General features: G+C 40.8%; 1 protein-coding gene across 2 annotated transcripts in view; it reads right to left on the bottom strand.

The window, feature by feature from the left end:
- Positions 1 to 16,124, bottom strand: part of GUCY1B1 (guanylate cyclase 1 soluble subunit beta 1) — a 64,659-nt gene extending 48,535 nt beyond the window's left edge. Inside the window, exons 1-2 of one of the 2 annotated variants that reach the window (XM_037897454.2) lie at positions 15,636 to 16,124; positions 15,012 to 15,085 (exon numbers count right to left, since the gene is read on the bottom strand). In XM_037897454.2, the coding sequence (XP_037753382.1) occupies positions 15,012 to 15,085; positions 15,636 to 15,638 (77 nt within the window). In that variant the 5' untranslated portion in view covers positions 15,639 to 16,124. The remainder of the gene's footprint in view (positions 1 to 15,011; positions 15,086 to 15,635) is intronic. The other variant, XM_037897455.2, reaches the window with a different exon arrangement.
- Positions 16,125 to 23,784: the final 7,660 nt, after the last annotated feature.

Here is a 23,784-nt window from a genome sequence, read left to right as displayed (position 1 = left end):
AGTGGTTCTCAATCTGCAGCCCGCTTGTGGCCCAATCGGCACACAGCTGCATCCCATGTGACATCCTCAGGGCCATACAGGTGGTATATATACATTGTGTGGATGTGACCCACATAACACATAGAGAGCTCTGCATATGCGGCCCATGATTGTAAATAGGTTGGGAACCACTACCTTACTCTTTGTCTATCTTGTCTATTCAGATTGCATGCTATTCAGGCCAGGGACTGTCTTTCACTATGTTTGTCCAGTGCCTAGTACAATGGGGCCCTGATCCCAGCTGAAGCCACTAGGTGCTATGGAATAATCAATAATAATTTGATTTCAAACTAAGCAGTCAAATAGCATAATCTTAAAATGATTCTGTTAAAGGACATGTTCACGTCAGACCACCTTCATAGAATGTTGTATAGTCAGCTAGGAAATTCAAAACCGTTTAAGGTTCTATTTGGTACCCTAGTTCCACCCATGAGCTTTCAATTGACCTCTACAGAAGTTCTGTGCAAAGATCATGGGAAGAGCTGGATAGAAAATTCGGAATATTCAACATTTAATTAAAAATGGGCAGCACTTTCCTTCAATAATTTTGCTGAAATATTTATCCCCATTTTTGACCAGCTCTAATTGTGAACAATAGTTAGTATAACAGTGATAACTTGGAAATTTTACGCAAATTGTAGGATCTGACCACAGAGGTATTAGCAGTGGTAAACGTGGTGATTTCTTAAGAGACTGGCTGGAAACCAGCCAGTAGCAACAATATCTGGCGAACTCACAAGTGCAGCTGTGGTTGATTTCTTAGCAAGTTAGCGGCATTATAGTAGCAAACTTTTAACTTTTATATTGTGCTTTTCTTTGAAAACAGCTTCCAAGCCAAACAGAAAAAGAACAGCAACATGATTTACGATTTATGTCACCTTTACATTTCTAAAAACAAAAGAAGGGTGTACTTCATTCCTAACTAGGGGAACGTACTAAACTTCAAAAACTACAGTAGACAGACGCTCTCACTTCTTGCCCAAACTGACCCCCAAGATAGGCCTCATTTATTATTGCTCTGAACTTGGATAACAATTTACACCATTACAAAATGTTACCAGATCAGATACCCAGCAGTTTATACCTACTTTACACTAATTTTTCACTCGGGTAAAAGGCTAGACAAATTGTGGTGAAACAGAGACTCAGACTTATGGTCTTCTGAGGTTCATTAGTGCCTTTCCCACCAACCCCTTGCCCCCTTCCCCATAAATCATCCAGGACAATCTGAACAGGGAAAGGTCAGCCCCGTATGCAATAGGGAGAAAAAATAACTTGCCTACTATGCTGTAGAAGATAACAGAGCTGGCAGAGGACTCATATAAGGCTTGACTGTGATCCCATTCAAGTCAATGGAAAAGATTCCAGTGATTAGAATGATGCAGTATCAAGCCCTAAATGAGCCCTGCCTCAAATTGATCTAGAGGGAAAGAGAGAAGGATATTAAGGGTCTTTCATGCCTTTCTAGCAGCACAGAAAAACTAATGTCTCCAGGTGCCCCTGAACCTGCAACATGGGTCCTTTGAAAATGTGTCCCATTGTGAGGGCAGTTTTCTGTTTGAAAACATATTCCCATTATTAGATTCACTGTCAATGTTAATAATTTACAAAGATGGATGAAGACTTAACATTTGGACAAAAACTGTCTTTAAAAAATGAGAATTTCCACTTTGAATTTTTAAAAAAAATTAAATTACTGATTTCATGTATTTTTATTTCACTTGTAGAGCATAATAGGTTTACACTGCAAAGCACAATGAGACATGACCTAGAACAAATTCATTTTTGCTTAGTACAGAGATCTTAATTAGCACGCATGGCAAGAGACTTGCTATTAGCATGAAGCTTTAGGATCCTGAAAACATAAAGGTATTATTTGCTTTCTTTTGGCTGGAGGAAAGGAACAGTTTGCCATCCATGAAAGACCTTAGAAGTAGCTTAGTCTGCCAAGATCTCAACCTATATTGTTTCTTATATATGTGTCTCTTACATATTTGGTATTTCATATACAAGGTGGACTTTTAATGTATTTTTTGCTGTGGGTCTGCTGAATTCAAAGGTAATTAGAATAAATTATAGTTAAGTAAACAGTTGCTTCTGTCGGATACCCTTTTATCATTTGATTTCTGTACTTGCCATCCAATTGTGTCCTATCATGAAGCTGAAAATAAAAATAAAACCTTTCTTTGATCAAAAAATTATTTAGAGAATAGTTACTTATATTTTGCTTTCAGCTAAATAATTATAAAATGTTATCAATATATTTAGGAAAAATGGTGGTACAAATCTGCTAGAAATAAATATTTTATTTTCTGAAGCTGTGCAGGCTTTTCTGCGACATGACATGTACTATACAACCTTGAACAATTTTATTGTTTGGAAGCCTCTGATCTCCCCTTTACAGATCATCTCGTAAACTGAAAACACAACTGTATCTCTTCCTATCTAGACTGTGGTCCTGAGAGCATACACTGTGTATATCACCTTAAACACCTCACATAGAACAACATTTCCAAAATCACTCCTAGAAGTTTTTGCACAGTAGGTATTGTTTCTATTGGGATTTTTGCCACCATTGTGCTTCACTATTCCTGGTTTTCCATGGATGCTGTGAAGTAATTTCCAAGAATGGAAAAAATGCTCATCGGACTGACTACACTAGACAAAATAACCTTAATGATGTAATAATGCCCTTAGACATTGGGCATAATTCTGATTTCACTGACAATGGAGTAAATCAAGAGTGAGTAACAAGTAACTGCAGTAAAGTCAATGGAATTACACAAGTGTAAAACTAAAACTAGCATAAGTGGCATCAGGACCTTTGCTTCATACCAAATGCATTCTTTAACATTTAAATGATACAATTACTGACTGATGTATTACCTCACAGATTATCTGTATCTTTTTTACACTAATCATCTTCCTTTCAGATGGTTCACTGGGGCACATTGTTAAGACATATCAAAAGTATTGATCTACCGAAAAAACCAAAAGACCTGTGTGTATTCTAGATGGTCTGAAGAGATTTTAAATATTCAGTTGGGAAAAAAACATAAATTACCATGAGCCACAAGATGAAATAAAATGGGAATCTGTCCAGAAAGCTGACTTTCTGCGTAAAGTAAATAGGTGTATTTATAGATTTCAGAACTCAGAGTTGCTTCCCAGGTCTATGGACTGGAGATGAGAATGTTTAATGTAGACTTTCAAAACAAGATAATCCTAGGAGATACAGTCAACTGTAACAAATTTACAAGCTGCATATTACTACGCCAAATACTAAACATATGATAAAGAATACAAAGCCCATATAATTTTACTTCCTTTACACAAGTTGACTGAAAGGAAAGGCTTTCGTAAGCATTTCATTTGTAATAATGATGTATTTCTAGCACTTTTTATCCCAATAGATCTCAAAGCACTGCACAAACTGTAGGCTAAAATATCCCCCTACACAATGAAACCCAGGAGATGGAGCGAGATGATGCAAAAATCTCTGGCTCATATTATGCCATCATTTCTTTTTTTTAGCAGAAATGAACAGGAAGTGCCAGTTAAAAATCAGATCTGCCCTCCACAAGATTCCCCTAATGGAGTTTCCTTCGATGGAGAGTCAACTCCTTAATGTTACGGGTTTGTTATATGAAAAGAATCAGTTTACTCTTAACATTCAGGTTGTTGTTAATTAATCTTTGGAATAATATGAATGAAAGAGTTTCATTTATGAATTTAACTGGCTATCCATTAGTGCCACTTAAACCACTATTTGAAAGATAACTCATTAAATGTTAAAAGGGATAATGGGAAAAAATGGATTCCTCTATTGGCCTTTCAGTAATGAAGATTTCATCCTTTCAAACACAAATGAAGTCAATTCAGTATCATCTTTTTTACACACTTATGGCTTTTCCAAAACCATTATGATCATGCCTGACTGAATAATTACTATGTCTGCCTTCTGCACTATGGAAACCCATACAATTGTAAGGGTGCCATGAAAAATCAATTTTCCACAACTTTTTGCAGACCACTGCAGTTAACTATATTAATTATATTAAGCCTGGACATATTTTGTTTTTTTAATTAGGTCCTATATTATTCCAAAATAAATATGGACTTTAAGCCTAATCTATAGAGAAAGAGTTTATTCTTTCATCAATGTGCACTGATAGCAGACAATTAAGAATAATTAACACTGTACGTATGCAGTGCCTTTGATCTTTACAAAGCTATTTACAAATCTTGACTACTGTGTGCAGTTCTGGTGGCCCCAACTCAAAAAAGATGTATTGGAATTGGAAAAGGTACAGCGCATGAGAGCCAGAATGATGAGGGGTGTGGAACACCTTCCATAAGAAGAGAAATTAAAAAATACTGGGACTGTTCAGCTTAAAAAAAGACAACTAAGGGGGGATATGATGGTGGAGACCTATATAGTCAGGACTGGTGTGGAGAAAGTGAATAAGGGCGTGTTATTTACCCCTTCTCATAACACAAGAACCAGGGGTCACCAAATCAAATTTATAGACAGCAGGTTTGAAAACAAACACAAGAAAGTACCTCTTCATACAACCCACAGTCAACCTGTGGAACTCATTACTAGGAGATGTTGTGAAGGCCAAAAGTATAAATGGGTTCCAGAAAGAATTAGATAAGTTCATGAAGGATAGGTCGATCAATGGTTATTAGCCAAGATGGTCAGGAACGCAACCCCATGCTCTGGGTGTCCCAAAGCCTCCAAATGCCAGAAGCTGGGACTGGCAGAGACAGGATACTGAGTTAGATGGACCATTGGTCTGACCCAGTATGACTGTACTTATGTTCTAGAAGCAAATATTCTTCCTTTAGCTACATGGGTGTATGAACATACGAGACTGGAAGTAGAGAACCTCTTCCGTAGAGTGTAACAGAACACCAAGTAGAAGACAAGATAAGACATTAGCCCGGACTCAAAAAATTAGTGGTGGGACTCTGCCAAGCTCCACCCACTCATAACTCCTAAATGAGATGCCACTCACAGCAGATTGTGCAGAGCTTCATATTTATTGATTTATTTATTATTATTTATTATTACATAGTGCTAAGCATTATAAAAACATATTGTAAAAGGATGGTCCCTGCCCCAAAGGGTTTATAGTCTAGTTAATATGACTGTTCATCTCTTCTTATGGGCTTTAATCAGCAGTGAAACTGTTAACAATGTAATGATATAAACTGTTGTCATTAGGCTTCAGAGTGGATGACCCTCTGTAAATGAACTGGGGCTGTTCATGACTTTGTTACAGCTTTCTTTCCAGATTACTTCTTGCAGCCTCAGGCAAACATCATTGCATTGTTCTACATCTGGTTCATTTTTAAAGGTTTTCTTCACTCTTGAAGACAAGTTTTTTAAATTAAGTCTTAGATTCTAGGGGACAAGAGGCATCTACAAGGGAACATTTACCAGTTTGCCATACTGCCACAAAATGGCTAATTTCAAACACTGACAAGCATGATGAGCTTTGGCTGCAAGCATGCACTAAAGGAGAACACATTCTGTTCTCTGGAGCATCAGTAAGGTCTCCTCCAAAGCACATTCCTTCAAGTCTCCCTGAGCCATCTTGATGCTCATACTGCACTCAGACCTATACGCAGTGTGGTTTCAACAAGGCAGAAGGGGGGTGTGTGTGTGTATATATATATAGAGAGAGAGACACACACACACCCTTCTACCTTGTTGAAACAATATATATATATAAAAGCCTATGTTATAAGATTATTAATAAGGTTGCAAAGGCAAAAACTAAAAAGTTAGGAAATACTAGAATTAAGGTTACCTGTGCAATTCGGCATATGCATTATGACACTGTCTTTAATTACATGATCACATACTATTTTTTCCAAAGGGCCCCTGGTTCATTCAGTGCACAGGACTGATGGTGCTCAATTACTGAGTAGCTATTCGATATTTTGTTTTCCCACATTGTTCAATGTGTGGTTCAGGCCTTACTTTTTTCACAGTATTCAAACACTGCTCTGAATAAAGACTTAGTAATTTCCTCATGGGCCTTTCTATGAGGTCACCACTATAATATAGAAGTGCTTCACAAACATTAACGAATTTATCATCACAACACCGCACTTAAGAAAGGCAGTAGGTAGTACTATCCTCATTTTACAAATAGTGAACTCAAGCATAAAGAGATTAAGGTCAAAAGTTTCCACTAATTTTGCATGTCCGATTTGAGATGTCTAGGACCTGATTTTTCAGAGTACTTGGCATTATGTAGCACTTTATATGTTCAAAGCCCAGCTCCTGTTGACTTCAGTTGCAGCTCTGAATGCTCAGCACTTCCGCCAATCAGACCGACAGGCAACCTTAATTCTGACATTTCCTGACTTTTGAATCCTTGACTTTGAAACCTTAAAAATGTTGTTTATTTTAACACCCTTTTTGTGTGCAATTTCCGAGGTTGTTAAAAAAACAAACTGAAAGCAAAGTGCAGGCTCATACCCTAAGTCTTTAAACTAAACAGCTTCCCCTCCCCCCACCCAACGTTGGGCTGGGGTTTGATTCTCACAGGATTTACCAACACAGAAAAGTTTGGGGTTTTTTTTTCACAAAGCTTAGCAGATACACCTGTGGTCAATAAATTGATAGTCTGAAATGAACACCCACACCGATAAAAAGCCAGATCAGTATATTCATTTTGTAGGTTGTCACATCTCAAACACTGCAGAATTCTTTTATGATTTGTTCTGCTTATTGGAGCATAAAAACAAAGCACTTTTTACCACACTAGAAATTCTCATGAAATGATGTGACTTTCAGAAATCCAATAGGTGCCTCATTTAATAACAAAAATTACAATAAAATATTGTTAAGTAGAAAGTTTGTTAGAAGTTGCAACAATTATTTTGTACAACTCTGTGCTACACCAACTTCAAACAGAAAACAGATCAGATTCTCTGGTTTTGAAAAGTGCCTAAGGCAATGGAGGACATTTTCAAAAGCAGAAGTGGAAGTTAGGCACCTAACTCCCATTGAGTTTCAATGCCTAACTTTTAATGGGACTTAGGTACTGTCAAGGTTCCTTCCCACTCTGAACTCTAGGGTACAGATGTGGGGACCTGCATGAAAACCTCCTAAGCTTACTTTTACCAGCTTAGGTTAAAACTTCCCCAAGGTACAAACTATTTTACCCTTTGCCCTTGGACTTTCGCTGCCACCACCAAACATCTAACACCGGTATTATTATTATTAGGAAAGAGTTCTTTTGGAAACATCTTTCCCCCCAAAATCCTCCCACATCTTACCCCTTTTTTTCTGGGGAAGGTTTGATAAAAATCCTCACCAATTTGCATAGGTGACCACAGACTCAAACCCTTGCATCTTAAGAACAATGAAAAAAGCATTCAGTTTCTTAAAAGAAGAATTTTAATAGAAGAAAACGTAAAAAAGAATCACCTCTGTAAAATCAGGATGGTAAATACCTTACAGTGTAATTAGATTCAAAACATAGAGAATCCCTCTAGGCAAAACCTTAAGTTACAAAAAGACACAAAGACAGGAATATCCATTCCATTCAGCACAGCTTATTTTCTCAGCCATTTAAACAAACAGAATCTAACGCATACCTAGCTAGATTACTTACTAAGTTCTAAGACTCCATTCCTGTTCTGTCCCTGGCAAAAGCATCACAAGACAGACCCAGACCCTTTGTTTCTCCCCCCTCCAGCTTTGAAAGTATCTTGTCTCCTCATTGGTCATTGTGGTCAGGTGCCAGCGAGGTTATCCTAGCTTCTTAACCCTTTACAGGTGAAAGGGTTTTTCCTCTGGCCAGGACGGATTTTAAAGGCATTTACCCTTCGCTTTATATTTATGACAGGTACCTAACTGCCAGTTGTGCCTTTGAAAATGTTCCTCAATAGTTATGGCACTCTGACACTTCTCTTTATAAGAATCTAGGAACCAGAGGAAAGGACGGGGTAGACTGGATGAGGATCTGGAAGTGGGGGGAAACGGGGATTGTGTTGGCAAGGAAATTGGGGAAAAGCAGTTGGTGGGTGATGGGAATGCAAGGGGTGTGGCCCACAGGGCGTGAGACTAGGACTTGCTGTGCAAGGAGACAGGGAATAGGATCAGAAGCCTAAGTAGCGCAATCTAGGTAAAAATCGGATGTGACAAGGAGCCAGAGTGGGGTAGACACAGGCCTGGAACAGGAACAAGTTGGAAGGGATGAGGCAAAAGAGGTCCAACCTGAGGGAGAATGGGTAGAAGAGTATGAATCCACTGGAGCAGGGGTTCTTAACCTTTTTCTTTCAAAAGCCCCCAACATGCTATAAAAATGCCATGGCCTAGCAGGGGACTGGCGGGACTCGAGGCTTCAACCACAGGCGGGCTCCGGATGCCCAATTTGAGACACTGGGATATGATTTGCATAAGTGCTGAACACTCATAGCTGTAATGGAAGTCAATGGGAGCTGAGTTTGAGCATATAAAAATCCATATAATGTTAAGGAGTACTTGTGGCACCTTAGAGACTAACCAATTTATTTGAGCATAAGCTTTCGTGAGCTACAGCTCACTTCATCGGATGCTGCCACAAGTACTCCTTTTCTTTTTGCGAATACAGACTAACACGGCTGCTACTCTGAAACATATAATGTTAAGTACACTGAAAAATCTGATCCTACGGGGTCTCAAATTTGGCACCCAAAATTAGCGGAAACTTCAGACTTCAATCTCTGTCTCAACTCCCTATCTGTAAAATGGAGGTAATAAAACTCCCTCACTTCCCAAGGGTTTTGTGAAAATAAATTAATTAACGTTTGTGAGGCACTCAGTTAATATAGGTTTCAGAGTAGCAGCCATGTTAATCTGTATCCACAAAAAAAGAAAAGGAGTACTTGTGGCACCTTAGAGACTAACAAATGTATTTGAGCATAAGCTTTTGTGAGCTGCAGCTCACTTCATCGGATGCATGCAGTGGAAAATACAGTGGGGAGATTTATATACACAGAGAACATGAAACAATGGGTGTTACCATACACACTGTAACAAGAGTGATCAGGTAAAGTGAGCTATTACCAACAGGAGAGCAGTGGGGTGGGGAGGGGAACCTTTTGTACTGATAATCAAGGTGGGCCATTTCCAGCAGTTGACAAGAACGTGTGAGGAACAGTGGGGGGGGGGGGAGTCGGCAAATAAACATGGGGAAATAGTTTTACTTTGTGTAAAGACCCATCCACTCCCAGTCTTTATTCAAGCCTAAGTTAATTGTATCCAGTTTGTAAATTAATTCCAATTCAGCAGTCTCTCATTGGAGTCTGTTTTTGAAATTTTTTGTTGAAGAATTGCCACTTTTAGGTTTGTAATCGAGTGACCAAAGAGATTGAAGTGTTCTCTAACTAGTTTTTTAATGTTATAAGTTTTGACGTCTGATTTGTGTCCATCTAGGACAATTTAGGACAAAAATTAACCTTAACACTGGCATTTCCTAACTTTTGACTTCTTGACTTTGCAACCTTAATAATGTCCGTGTAGCATAGCTTTGTGTGTGTAATAAATACTGCATTTTGCCTTACTCTTTACTGCTTATGCATTGGTATATATAAAAAAATTGTTGAGTTTTGCAGCTTATTCCTTACCTGAAGTCATTTCTCTGAAGTGTTCACAACTGTTTGTTGTTGAGATAATCATCATATCAATTGTGAGCACTGACTGTTGTGACATGAGGGTGCCCTATCGCCAACCTACTCCTATCTCCACACAATCCATCAGTGGTAGCCAGGTACAGTGCACTTTTCACTAGTATTCACACCCTAGGAGGAATGAAATTTCTTGAGGGCTCCAGTGACAGCACAGATCCTCTGAAGCCCCTCCAGTGAACAGAGAGAAAACTTGCAAGATCAATCTATAGTTCAAATGCTCACTAAGCGATTTGGGGTGGGACTGATTTTTGTTCTGGGTTTGTACAGCACCTAGCACAATGGAGTCCTGGGCCATAACTAGGGATCCTAGGTGCTACTATTACTGCTAATATTAATAAAAAATTCACTTCAAACGTTTTTCTTTTCTTCTTTGCTGCTGTGTGCATAGGACTCCTATCAATGTTACTAAGAATTCTCGATTCTGACTGCCATCAGATTAGACCCCTTTTGGTGGAATCTGCAATTTGGTGCAACCGTCCATCTAATTTTCAATTCAAACTCCAGTTAAATAATAATATAGCAGTTTTTATGATGGAATTTCAGGCAAAAATATTAGCTATTGGGTGGTATGGTGGCTTTAGAAGTTGGCTGAGAGACAGCACTGAAAATGTGAGACAGTGGCTTTCTCATGGGACAATGGCAGAATGGTAACATCACCACAAAACACCTCAGGTAAGATGACATCATTTCACACTGGGAAGTTTTTAAACATTTCTGGAGAGGAGCTGATTGGTTTAAGTCTTAATTTGGGGCTAGTTGTAATTTGGGACTACCATACAAAGGACTATTAAATGAGGAAGAACCACTAATTAGCAGGCAACGCAAACCCTGAGTCTGGGCAAGCAGAGCCCTTGCATCCATTTATTTCCCCACCACACAACAGGTGGGCAAAGAGGGGCAGGGAATGGCTGGAGCCTTGGCTCCATTGCAAATGCTGAGCACTGGGGAAGCAAATTACTACCCCTACTCCCCGGATCAAGGTGGGGAGCTGGGAGGGAACTGTGGTTCCTGGGATCACAGTAACACACCACCACATACTATGTACATATTGTGACACACGCTTGTTCTTAGATTTTCTTTTCTAGGGGGTCTAGTACAGTATCACCAGATGTTTAGCAGCAGCCTTTTGCAATCAGGCCAGGCTTCTACCTCTGGTCTACTTTTTCTATACTCACCAGGTCGTGTAACCTTGTTTTACAATAGTCTTTAGCACAGAAACAGAAAGAAGACAGAGATTTCATTTGAATAACTTCCTTCACCTCCAGGCAATACACTTCGCTTAATTTCACAGAGCCAGGTATTTCAAGACCTGCTATTTGGGAAGAGGAACACTTATTCTGCATTAATTTTAAAGGAGACTCTAACGGATCTTGTTGTTGTGATGAAAAGTTTTGCTGTGTGTTTTAATAAGACATTTAAAATCTCACTCATATTTTTTTGGAAATCTCACTCACTGAAAATATCACAGATTGGGTCAAGCCTGAGCAAAACCCAGATACAGGAGGCCACAGAGGCACCTTTGATTTGTTTAAAGATAATCCAGCTCAAAGCCTAACCACAGTGGTGGAAGCTCAGGATGGACAATAATTTACATATTCCCTACTGGAATTGTCTTTTTAATATGTGCATGTGCCTATCTTTTTAATATGTTTAATGTGTTGACGTTAAACTCTCTTTAATGTAAAATAAAGGACAATAAAGAGCTCATAAGCATTGGTGGTTGTCTGTTTGGCAGTTAGAGTTGCAGTGCACACAAGAAACATATGAAAGACTGTCAAAAACAACAGGATGGCACCGTCTATAGACATCATGGGTTAAATATTCAGTGCAATAAGTAGCAATTCTCATCAACATGATGGAAGTCATAGTACAAATTCCTGTATACCAAGCTGAAAACACATACCCGAATGTGAAGATTACCCCATGACAGCAAAGGGGTAAATCCCGATGAGCTCATTTGTTTCTAGCAGCGGGTAACTAGAGAAAGGTATAAATGGCCACACCAGATCTGAAATGGTCTTCTGCATGTAACAATGACAAAAATAAGGAGTCTGAAATCTATTCTTCTTCTGAGAAGGGGAGAAAAACACCAAAAGCCTCTAAATATAAAAAAGAACTAGAACTAGAGCCCTAAATATCAGTTTATTTAGCATGAAAACCCCTGTATGCAGAATAATACAACGTTGGTCTGCATACAGTGAATCATTTGTTCCATATACAGAGTCAACTTCTTCAGAAGAAATTAATTGAAAAAGTGGACTAAAATGGCAAACATGACAGAGACCATGTAACTTTTAGTGAGCAAAGGAAAATATTATCTAGGAACATGCTTACTTTATTTTAAGGACAATCTGCTGCACCAATTGTCATCGACTTCATGAAGACTTTCCCCCATGTGGACATTACTCTCCTATCTCAACATACTCAGCTGAGTCCGTACAGGGAAAGTGGCATGACCCGTTCCAGGAAAATACTGAAAAAACCCAGATTCTGAATTTTATGAATACCAGGAAGAGAACATTTATAAAACAGAAGTAGAATTAGCTCCCATAAATACTAAGGTGGGGAAGCCGATGGAAGCTCTATAATTTGGGATTACATTCTATCAGACAGATTTCAGACTTTTCATCTTTTTTCTGCATTCAACCTCTGATCTTTTTATTTGGGACCTGTCATGTTAGTTCAGTAAAGCAAGGTTCCAGTGTTTCTCTGAAATTGTTTTTTATTATTATTAATATTATTATTTTGTAATTCCAGTTCTTTATTAAAAATCAAGCCAGATTTCCACAGTAATATCAATTTGTAATCTGTCAGATCTCACCAAAACCTACTTCAGTTGCTTTATAAGTTTAGTTTAGTTTCTCTTTGTAGAATCCCTTGTTCTGTAAAAAAGTATGCTATGTTTTGAGTGTCTTCTGTTTTATAGGTGGATACAAAACTACAGAGCTAATCTTCCTGAGAGTTCTACTGTGCGTCATTTGCACGTCTCCTTTTTCAGTAACCCAAATTATGAGGCTGATGGTGGTTGCAAAGAAATGTTGAAGAGCTATTTGAAGGCCAGGAGTGTAATTGTAATTGTGTCAATGTTTTGATGATAATGGTGTCAGCAAAATGTCACTCTTACAACAGCATCAAAAACTCATGAATCATTTTCTCTTCCATTTCTACAGGCAAAGCTCCATTCAATGGCACATTTGATCTTGATGATTCTAACGAAAACAATGTTCTGCATGCTCTGAGATGAACACAAATCCTTTCCATTTACTACTTAATGACTCTTCACATACAAAAATTAAAATAACACTAAGGAAATTAGAGTGCCAGTTGAAAGAACCATTCCCCCAAGTAACTGAGGTAAACCTAAAAAATCCTACTCCTCATGCAAAATAACACATTGTGCCCATGTATTAAATTCTGGTTTTCATCTGCTTTTCTAAGATCCAGCATTATCACTAAGCCCAGAGTTAAAGAAGAAATGTCTTACAGGGCAAACTTAAAACTATATCATGCATTTATGAATGCAGAATGTCATGCATTTTACCTGTTTTTCCTATGATTTTGGTTAAGTATCAAAGTAACTGTATTTGTGTTAAACAGAGTTTAACAGTTAACATTCGAGTTAAACAGACTTGGGTTCCTCACAACCCAAGCCATACTTCTGTCCAATCCAGCAGTGAAATCATCATTCAGTATTTTGACATAATAATTATTTCCTTGGAAACAAACGAATGTCACTCAAACTAAATTTAGGCTTCCCTGGAGGATCAAACAGAATGAGTTGGGCTCAAGAAAGCTATAATATTATCTTTGATAATATTAATATACAGGAAAATGCTAGCCATTTTATACACTATTTCTTATTGTATAAATGTTTTTCTTATTTCAAGTTCAGTGTGAAAATAATCTGTTAATGTCAGTTTTATATAGTATTTTGTGTTTAATTAAGAAGGTATAAACTACAAATTCCACTTGGATTCCTTCAGGAATTTGCAAGAGATTTAATTGTTGTGTCTACCAAATAGTGATCAGACACCAGAATGTTAGTGGAGTCTTCCCATGTGGTGTCCGAACCCTCTACATACACAATGTCTATTACCTTATCCAAGAGTCAAAATGGGACCACATGCAGGATCCATGAGCAGCAGAGGTCAATTTCATCCCTGGGGCAATTCCATTGAAACCAATGGAGGGAGAATGAGTCAAGCCCCAGCTGAGCTAAAATGAAGCTTACCCTGAATGAATTTGAAAATGCTGTGCTAACCATGTCAGAGCAAGTGGTTACTTTCTGAAGACTGCTCATAGCTACAGGCAGAAGTATACAACTCTGTATAATTAACAGGTTGTGTCTGCAATATCCATAAGTCCAGATGCAAAAGTGTGCAGGCAAGAAGGGTGTGTGCAAAACTTGTGTACTATTGGGTGAGCATGATCAGAGAAGTTTGCATGTACACCCTGACTTGAACATACATATCAGGTGCTTGGTTTATGCAATTCCTGCTGCACACTTTTGTGGACTGACATTGAAAAATGTAATGCTGCCTTAAGGACCATGTTAACTGTACAGTACACGGTGGTGGCTGAAAACACTTAACACTTTGTTTACAAACAAATTGCTAAATTTTGAAAAGAACAAAAACAAACACTTTCTCCTTGTACTGTACATATATCGTGTCCTTCACTGCACGTAGCCTAGCTCAGCAGCCGCGCTGTGTGAAAGGAGGGATCGGGCTGCGAGCGGGGATGCGCTGGAGCCCCTGGACTCTCACCCGGGAGCTCAGCCTGGGATCAGCGCTGGAGGCTGCTGGCGCGTTTGCAACATTCCCACGAGCAACTGAGCTCGGATCGGCCCATTCCGGAGGCTGCTGGGTCTGTGGAACCGACCTCGCTCCTTCCTTCCCACGAACCTGAGCGATGCTGCCCAGGAAGCGCCAGCGAGCCGGGAGCTGCCTCTCGCCCCGCGGCCCTGACCCGTGTCCCCCGGGCTGCTGCGGCTGCCTCCGCTCCCTCCCGCCCTGCTCAGGAGCGTGGGAACCAGCCGCGGCTGCCGCTGAGAGTGCCCGGGCGGGGGGATCCGGACGGGGGAAGGGAGCCACGATCCGCACGGGGAGAGATTCCTGCTGCCGCGGGGCCCCCGGGGGGACCCGATGAGGGGCAGGCCAGGGGCGGAGCGGGGCGAACAGCGGGGGCGGGGGGCGCATCTTGCCCCGAGGAGAGGCGGCTCCGGGACAGAGCGAGCGAGCCGGGGTCTCTCGCAGCGCGCCGGGAGCGGCACTTACTTGATGTCCTCCCAAACCTCCGGGCCGTAATTCCGGATCACCAGCAGCTCCAGGGCGTGATTGACGAATCCGTACTGCGGACACGGAGCGGGGGAGGGGGGGGGGGGGGAGAGGGAGGGTCAGTCACTGGGATGCCAGCAGCGAAGGCGGGGGGGAGAGCAGGGGACAGTAGAGACCTGGGGGGGGGGGGGGGGGTTGCTCATAGGAGCAGTGCGAGGGCGCAGTCATTTGCTGCGGGCGGGCCGGGGGAAAGAGACCAGCCCCCCCTCCCCCGCCCCGCATCCCCTGGTGCGTCCTGGGGCCGATCATCCCGCGGGGGAGAAAATCCCCTACCGAGCATCGCCCCCACAGCGGGGCGCCAGCCCCAGCCGCCTCCCCCAGCGCAGCACCCCACGGGCATCTCCTCCCCCCACCCCAGACGCCATCACCCTGGCCTGCCCTCCCCGTCAGCCCCCTGCCCTCCCCTCCACCGCCGCTGCCCCGCGCCCAGCCCATCTCTTGGTTCAGCCTCCCTCCCCACCCCGGGCTATAACAAGGGCCGTAGTCTGAGCAGGCGCCGCGGGACAGGGCCACCCTGAGGAAAGTGCCCCCTGCCGCATCCGCACCCTCCGCCGCCGCGCTCACCATTGCGCCGCCACTCGCTCCCCTCCGCTCGCTGACGCCCCCTCCCCGGCTGCGCTCGGGGACCGTGGCCGCCGCTGCCGCAGAGCTCGAGGAGAGCCGGAGCGCTAGCCACCGCCACCCCCGCTGCGCGCTGACTGCCACCTCCCGACAGCCAATCCGCAGCGCGGCCCAGGGCTGGCTTCCAGTCACAGGCAGAGGAGGGAATTCGGATGCCTCGAGGATGCTGCTCGGCTCGAGCCCCCGAGGGGGAGACAGTGGGAAGCGAAGCGAAGCGCGGCGGTGGCGGGGGGGGGGAGAGCTGTGCTGTGCGGAGTGGGGGAGGGGGGCAGCAGCCGCAGCGAAACCTTTTGCAATGGGTTTCAAATGCTGCTGCGATGTAAACAGCTAAAGGTAGGCAGCAATGGCTGCAACCTGCTGGTATTTTTGGTTACTGTTCTGGGTAGCTGGGGTTACCTGATTGCTTGACTTGTCTTAATAATAGGCCCTTCTACTGATTGGCTTCTTGAGCTCATGAATGGTAAATATTTAACAAGAGTAGTTTCTCTTGCTTCGGTCCTCCCCACAGAATACATTATTAATGCCAGCATGCGTGTGCATGAGAGAAATAGAGAGAGATGAGAAACAGAATGCATAAGGGCCTGACCGGATTTAAAGAGCTTAAGGACATGTGTTTGGGATGGCTGCATTACTCAGGAGTAGGGCTACAGTTTTGCCACAGAGGTGGGGGAACAGAAATCGTGAATTTGAATAAGGTCAGTGAAGTCTTGGAAAGGGCTGTAAAAACACATTTGATTAGGCCCCCAAAGCAGGTGGTGTTGCAGCCTGGCATATGGGGCACAGCTGCACCAAGTGGCAGACACCCTGAGCAGGGAGCTGTTTTTCTCCCCACACTTCTGCAGTGAAATTTACTAAAAATTTCCATGGCAGGAGTGATAATGCCATGTATGAGTTAATGCCCATACATCTTTTATGCCAGCTCACACAGTGATGTATTCTGTGTGTGCCACGTTATAGAAAAAAAGTATATTGTTAACATAAACACCAAGAAACAGAACTCTCATCCTAAATGTTTCCTAATGTTCTTCTTTGCAGGGCATCATCTGTCACATAGTTCTGATTGTATCAGAAAGATCTTTTAACCGCTTATATTTCTAGATAGGAGACAGTTGGACTGACCTGGCCTGACTTCTGGCTGAGTCAGAAGAATAGCACTGCATTTGTGTTTAGTGTCCTAACAGCTGACACATTATAATAAGAAAAGATACCAAGTGAGACAAATGTGCACGTTAGTTTGAATGCCTTTTATAATGATCAAGAGGTAATTTTGGCAAAGTTGACTTAAATTTAGCCAAAAATGTAAATTTTGTAAAACTGATGTCTTCAAAAATGACAGACCAATAGAAATGTTTCTGCAATTGTTTTAAATTCCAGTAAAAACCCTTAAAAAACTCTTCAGTGTTTGAAAACCAAATATTGCAGCACTAAGAACCTGAAGGAGAAATTGATCATAAATACAAAGTAATAAGCTTCCACTGATTTTCCTATTTCAAGCCAAGTGAAATGCAAAAGATAAATAGCATCAGTGAAAAGCAGGTTGCATTTTTAAAATTCTTTCTCTTTTAATAGTCACATGATTCAACAATACATGATTTAATAAGTTGACAGTTTCCCTTTAATTGGCACATGGAAAGAAAAAGTTAAGGAATAGCAGTAACGTTGGAGTTTTGGATACCTGATGGAGGACAACATGCAGGCAGAGTTGATGGTGATGACTGATTGTAGAGCCTAGAAGCCCAGACATGGACTAGAACCCCATTGTGGTTGGCACTGTACAAATAAAGAACAAAAAAGCACTTGGAAATGCAGAATAATGCAGCACTTGGAAAAGTCAGAATATTTCAAACTAGGTTAAAAGGCTCACTTAGATTTAAACACCTCTTATATCTTTAACCTTTATTGTAATGTACAAAATTAAACAGCAGCATGAAACAAAAAAGTACAGAAAGGTCTATTCAAACTAGAAGAGACATTAATGCAATGCCAGAGTCTATCTGACAAAGAAGATAATTTAAAGACCTGTGAAGTTTTGGGACAATAGCCAGACCAGATTCCAAAATGAGACTTCTTATAAATGTAATTTATACAAATACAAATAATGTATGCTTTGAAAAGACTTTTTAAACCATCTGTCTAAAGGAAGTTAAAAAAATAGAAATGGGACAGTGAAAAACAGGATGCTCCTTAATCAAGGAATGCTTTTTCAGCAAAAGGAATAGTTGCTGTTTTGTTATACTACTTACCCACAAGCCCTGGAGGCTTTTATGATTACAGTCAAATTAAGGTTAAATAGACTCTCCTCTTGGCAGAAGGATACCAGTTGGGAGAGGATCCAAACGACCAATCATGGGAGCAAAATTGCTAACCGAGTAAAATCTCTGATGCTTGATATGGAAGAGAAGGGAAAAAAAATCAAGGATGAAATTTACAAACCTATTCCTTCCTCATTTCAGCCATCACTAGGCTAATAAAAGAACTCTGGGGACAAATCATAAGGTAACGTAATTCTTTGTAGTTCTGTTAACTTCAAGTGCCCTACATCAGCTAAAGATCTGGCCCTTTCTGCTCGAAACAGAGAATCTGGGGAGTTTACTTCTGTTTTTTTTTTAAATAATGCATTATAAATACATCTAAGATATAGCAGGCTTATTGTAGGTGTTATACCATACCAGTATTATACTGTATACATGCTGACCCACTCCAACAGCCCTCAGGTTGAACTTCTTGGGTGAAATCCTGGCCCATTGAAGTCTATAGGAGTTTTGCCATTAACTTCAGTGGAGCGAAGATTTCACCCCTTTTCTTCTTCTATGTAAGTAATATGGTCAAAGTTCAGAAGTCAGTAAAATTAAATAAGAGTAAAACACAATGACATTTTTACCCAGAGACATATGTGTGCTTTAAGTTTTGGAATCAAATGTATAGTATAATGAATAATACAAATGACTGGTTTATTGGTCTGAAGATTAAAGAAAGAGCAAAACAGCATGGGATCTTTGCTTGTTAGAACACCAAACTTGGTGCAGAACTCAAAATTTGTGCTTGAAATACAAAATATTTAAATTATCAAGGCAATGTTACATTCTATTTGCTGGATACAGTACATCAAAAGCAAAATAAGATGCTAACAAAATGTTATTGCTCAAGACAGGTTTACATTTCTGAGAGAAATTCACAAACTGTAAAGCATTACTTTTTAGTTGCCATTTTTCTTTGGACATTAGAAAAACAGATCTGATACTAGACTACTCTATTCCATTATTGTGACTGGTGAAGTAGCTCTGTTGTGACAAATTATAGGTTGTTATCTTTGCTGTCACTGGAACACTGTGTGTTATCATACGACTGAAATATTTTTAGTGATTTTTAAAAAGTTTAAGTAGTTTATAATATGCTATTTTTATTTGAAAATAATATTGTCTTAAACACAAAGGGGCATTGCTTCCTTAAGTGGCAACAGCTCCACTTATGTCAATGAAGTTTTGCCACTCCTAGTAGTGAACTTAGCTCACAGAGTCAGTTTTTCAAAAGCAATCTTTAAAACTGAAATCTTAATTTTCTGGATCAAACACATTTTGCACGATTTTTTTTTTACCTCTAAATTGCTGCATACACAGAAAGAGACATGGGAGAGCAAATCACATTTCTACACCCAAATCAGGGTGTTGGTCCTTACATACTAGATTTAGGTGAGTATATAAAGGACTCAGTTCTGCAGACATATATATTAGTAACTTTATTCATGAGAGGATGCCTTCTGAAGTCACCTATGTTTATTATGTATGCAGGTGTTTGCAGGATTAGACCCACAGAGAGCTGTTGTAATATATAGGCAAAGTGTATATAAAAAAAGCTAAAACCAAGAAAATTATTGCAGGCTAGGTTGAGGCCTCTTTGAAAATTTGGCCCACTGAAATATAAGGATGGGCATATAGGATCAGAACAGTGGTCCTGTCTAGCCCAGTATCTTGTCTCTGTCAGTCCCCAGGAGCGGGTGCCTCAGCAAAAGTGCAAGATACCCTGTAGTACATAGTTATGGAATGATCTGCCCTGAGGGGAAGCATCTTCTGAAACCCAGGGAATTTGAAGTTGGTTTATGGACAAAAACATGAGGGTTTATCTGTTTTCTAAAATAAATGTTTGTTCTTCTTTAGATGTTCACATTAACCATACAAATGTCTAATTTCCAGACATACTGTATATAACTTGTAAAATGCACATGACTAGAAACAGACAAAAATCCATGGTCAAATAAATCATCTTCTTTATATCACTTTTTCATGCCAGTCAGGCAATGGATAATGCACATGGCTAATAAAGAAATAAAATATACCTGTGGGCAATGTAAAGGAGGCACAAAATGTTTATATACTGGAAAAGCAACAAACATGGGGTAGGACTATTCCCTTCACATCCCAGCTGGAGGAGCTCAAACTCCTGGCTAAGAGTTACTGGAAGTGGGAAGTGCCTCCGAATTATTGTCATCCCATTCCCCCAGACCTTTGGTATTACCAGATTTCCAGGCTAAAAACTCAGTTGAGTTTTTAAGGACCAGCCATACAGCATGGGAATGCAGAGGGAGCATAGCAGCTGCCACTACACCTCAGAAACGGTACAGCGTGTGCTCTTTCCCACACATTGCATACCCCTTTGGGAGTAGTCCTTGAACTTATGGAGTGCAAGAAATAATGGATGGCCTCTGTGCAGTGGTGTGAGGGGATGTGAATGGAAGACACTAGCTGGCCCATAACATTTACATGTATTTCAATGTGTTTTTGTTGCTACAAAAGCATTATAAAATGCAGCAAGTTTTAATAAGCTACATGTTTATTCTGGACTTTGCTCTTGCTCTTAAAAACTTCAATAAAAATTCAGCCTTATATGGTACTGCTGGAGTTAGTTTGTTGAGGGTTGTGTTACTTTACCAACAGCAAACCTGCTTTGGCTGTTTCCAAATCACAGTGGGCTGAGCCTTGACATTTGGATTGTCCTAACATATTTCTAAGGGCCTGCAAATATACATTAATTTTGTTAAGATTGGCTCAGAAAGGTTCAGCATTTGTACTGCGGCAAGATGTCATTTAAATTCTGGTTTTTATACTGTTATTGACAAGCTGCAGTGAAAGATGAATTTGATGATAAAGAAAAGTTCCAGATCCCATGCTTCCTTGTACTGGAATAACCCAGTTATGCAAAAGATGGAAAACTCTGAGCTTTGTTTTAAATCTTCCCTCATGTGGAGTGTCGCAGATCCTCAAATGTATTTAGGTGCCTAGCTCCCATTGAAATCCATGGGAGTTGTGTACTTAAATACCTTTGAGGATCTGTCTAGTGTTATTTTGACAGGCCAAAGAAGAGCAGTGATAACTCAGAGCCCAATCCACAGCCCACTGAAGTCAATGGAAAGACTCCTATTGACTTCTCTGGGCTTTGGATCAGGCTCTCAGTGGGCACTAACTTAGGAACACAAGAATGGCCATACTGGGTCAGACCAATGGTCTATCTAGCCCAGAATCCTGTCTTCTGACAATGGCCACTGCCAGATACTTCAGAAGGAATGGACAGACTAGGGCAATTATTGAGTGATCCATCCCCTGTTGTCCAGTTCCAGTGTCTGGCAACTGGAGGCTTAGCAATCTTGGCTAATAGCCACTGATGGACCTATCCTCCATGACCTTGCACTGCATTCCCTTGCAGCTTTGGTTGGGCAGAGAAAATCTGGTAGCAAGTGGCTAGTCCCCTGTATTTAACCTGCCACCGCCTCCCCTGCAGAGGCTGAATTTTATTGAGGATATTCCCCAGGGCTAAGGGGCATTTTCTATCCCATGCTTCATGTGGAGAGGGAGCATTTTGACCTAAGTGTTTGTAAAATAACTTAAGTTTGAATAAAGTTGGAATACTTAAGTTTGAATAAAGCTACTGAACAAATGTTTGTTTGCTTGTGTAGTAACACTGACTGGGAACCTCACAACAATCAGAAAACAACTAAACAATTCCAGTAGAAGTTCTAAAGACAGCAGCACAATGAAGATATTATCGAAACGATGAAGTCATTTCCACTTAGAATAGGTAATTGCTGGCTTAATTAGAAGAGCTGCTTTACTGTCAGCATCAAAAACTTCTAAGGCACATGGGACTCACAGATTTAAAAGGCTGTTTACGTTGGTTTAGATTCCTTCTTAGTTTATTATTTCTTTGACTGGATGTCTAGCCTCATGTTCCCCCATAACTGCATATGTAACATTCAGATCAGGAATTTGTGCTCAGAAGAATACACATTTTAAACTGTTGTGTCTGCAAATTGCAGGAGTTTCAGAACAACTGATATTTTATCGCCCATATATTCAGCTTCAACATTCCTGCACTGCTGAGTAACTAAAAATAGTGTGTTATATTCTCCCCTCTGCTCTGGTTTGTAACATTCCGTTAGTTTGCAGGGTTTTTTGTTTGTTTTTGTTTTGTTTTTTGATTGCCACTGCCCATTGAGTGGATGTTTTCAGAGAACTGTCCACAATGACTCCAAGATCTCTTTCTTGAGCAGTAACAACTCATTGAGACCCCATCACTGTGTATGTATAGTTGGGATTTTCTCCCCGGTTGTGCATTACTTTCCACTTATCAACATTGAATTTCATCTGCAGTTAGCTTTGCATTTACCTATCTTGAGTATTTTTGTATTGTCTGCAAATTTAGTCACCTCACTGTTCACCCCTTTTCCCAGATCATTTATGAATACATTGAACAGTACTGGTCCCAGTGCAGATCCTTGGGGGTATCTCACTATTTCCCTCTCTCCACTGCGAAAACTGACCATTTATTCTTACCAATGAACTCTACTATCACATGTCCATCTTTTGGAAGGACCTCAGACTGAGATAGGCAGTGCTGCCCAAGGTGCCAGTGATAGCATGAGCTCCATCCCAACTAGGTGTCTAGAGCAGCTGAGCAAATTTCTTTGCTGCCCTATCAGCAAGTCATTTATCCTCAGGCAGAGGCAGCACAATAATATGAGGCAGGGATGAGCAGACAAGGTAGGGCTGCGAACAAGGACTCTGAACTTGGCTATGACACCAACACTCTTCATGGCCTCATCAAGTCACTTAAACTTTCTGCCTTCATTATTCCTAGCTATAAAAATAATACTTACCTTATTCAGAAGGGAGCTGTGACAGTTAATGTCTGTAAAAGAGCTAAATGTGTGAAGATTCACTAGAGTGCACACCTAATGCCCAAGTAGCTGGGGTCTAGGGTTAGCCAGTCATTTGCACAATTACGCCTTATTAAAACTAAGGCCAACTCTACATAATTTCAAGCAGCTTGACTACATGGCTGAGAGGGTGCGTCCTGACAAAACAGGGCTTGAGAGTAGCATGCTTGCATACTATGACTGGCAAATCACCACAGGAGTTACTGCTACTCCCAGCACTCCCCTTCCACAGCTTTTACACAACAATGAGTGGGCGTGAAAAAAGACAGCACAACATGGTAAATAGCCATTCAATGGGGTGGAGGGAGGGTAGTAGAAGTACACGCAGGTCAAGATTCAAGAGTAATGTGCCCTTTCCTTCTTATGGATCTCTGCTTTCTGTGGGAAATGCTGCCCTTGCAAGCTGTGTCTTGGTCCTGAATCAGAGCCTCAGTGCTGCTGCTGCCATTTAAGAGAATGCACTGGAAAGGGATGTGAAAAATGACTGCAGTTCTACAGAGGTATGAATGCCCCTTCTGTGTGATTTATGAAGGAGGAAGCAGATCTGGCTCAGGGGTTGAACTATCTCTGTATTTCATTGTTTTCTCAGTTTCTGCATGTTTTTTGTTCACTTTGTTTTTACACGATAGTTTGGGAAGGAAAGAAAATAAAAGAAAGAAAGAAAGACTAATTGTACTTTCTTTGGCACCAGTGGTGAGAAAAATTCCTCCAAGTATCTCACTGAGATCATGTCAGGTCTTGATGGAAACATAGTTATTAATGGAATTATTTTGACTCACCTTTTCCATGACATATTTCAAATGACATTGTTAGATTCCTAGGGTCTGATTCTCATTTACACTAAGTTCCCTTTATACTGCTCTGGCAGAGCAAAAGGGCCTTTCA

This window comes from Chelonia mydas, chromosome 4 (assembly GCF_015237465.2).
Source record: "Chelonia mydas isolate rCheMyd1 chromosome 4, rCheMyd1.pri.v2, whole genome shotgun sequence".
NCBI lineage: Eukaryota > Metazoa > Chordata > Testudines > Cheloniidae > Chelonia > Chelonia mydas.
The sequence above is the reverse complement of the archived record's forward strand: the minus strand, read 5'-3'. Positions and strand labels throughout refer to the sequence as shown.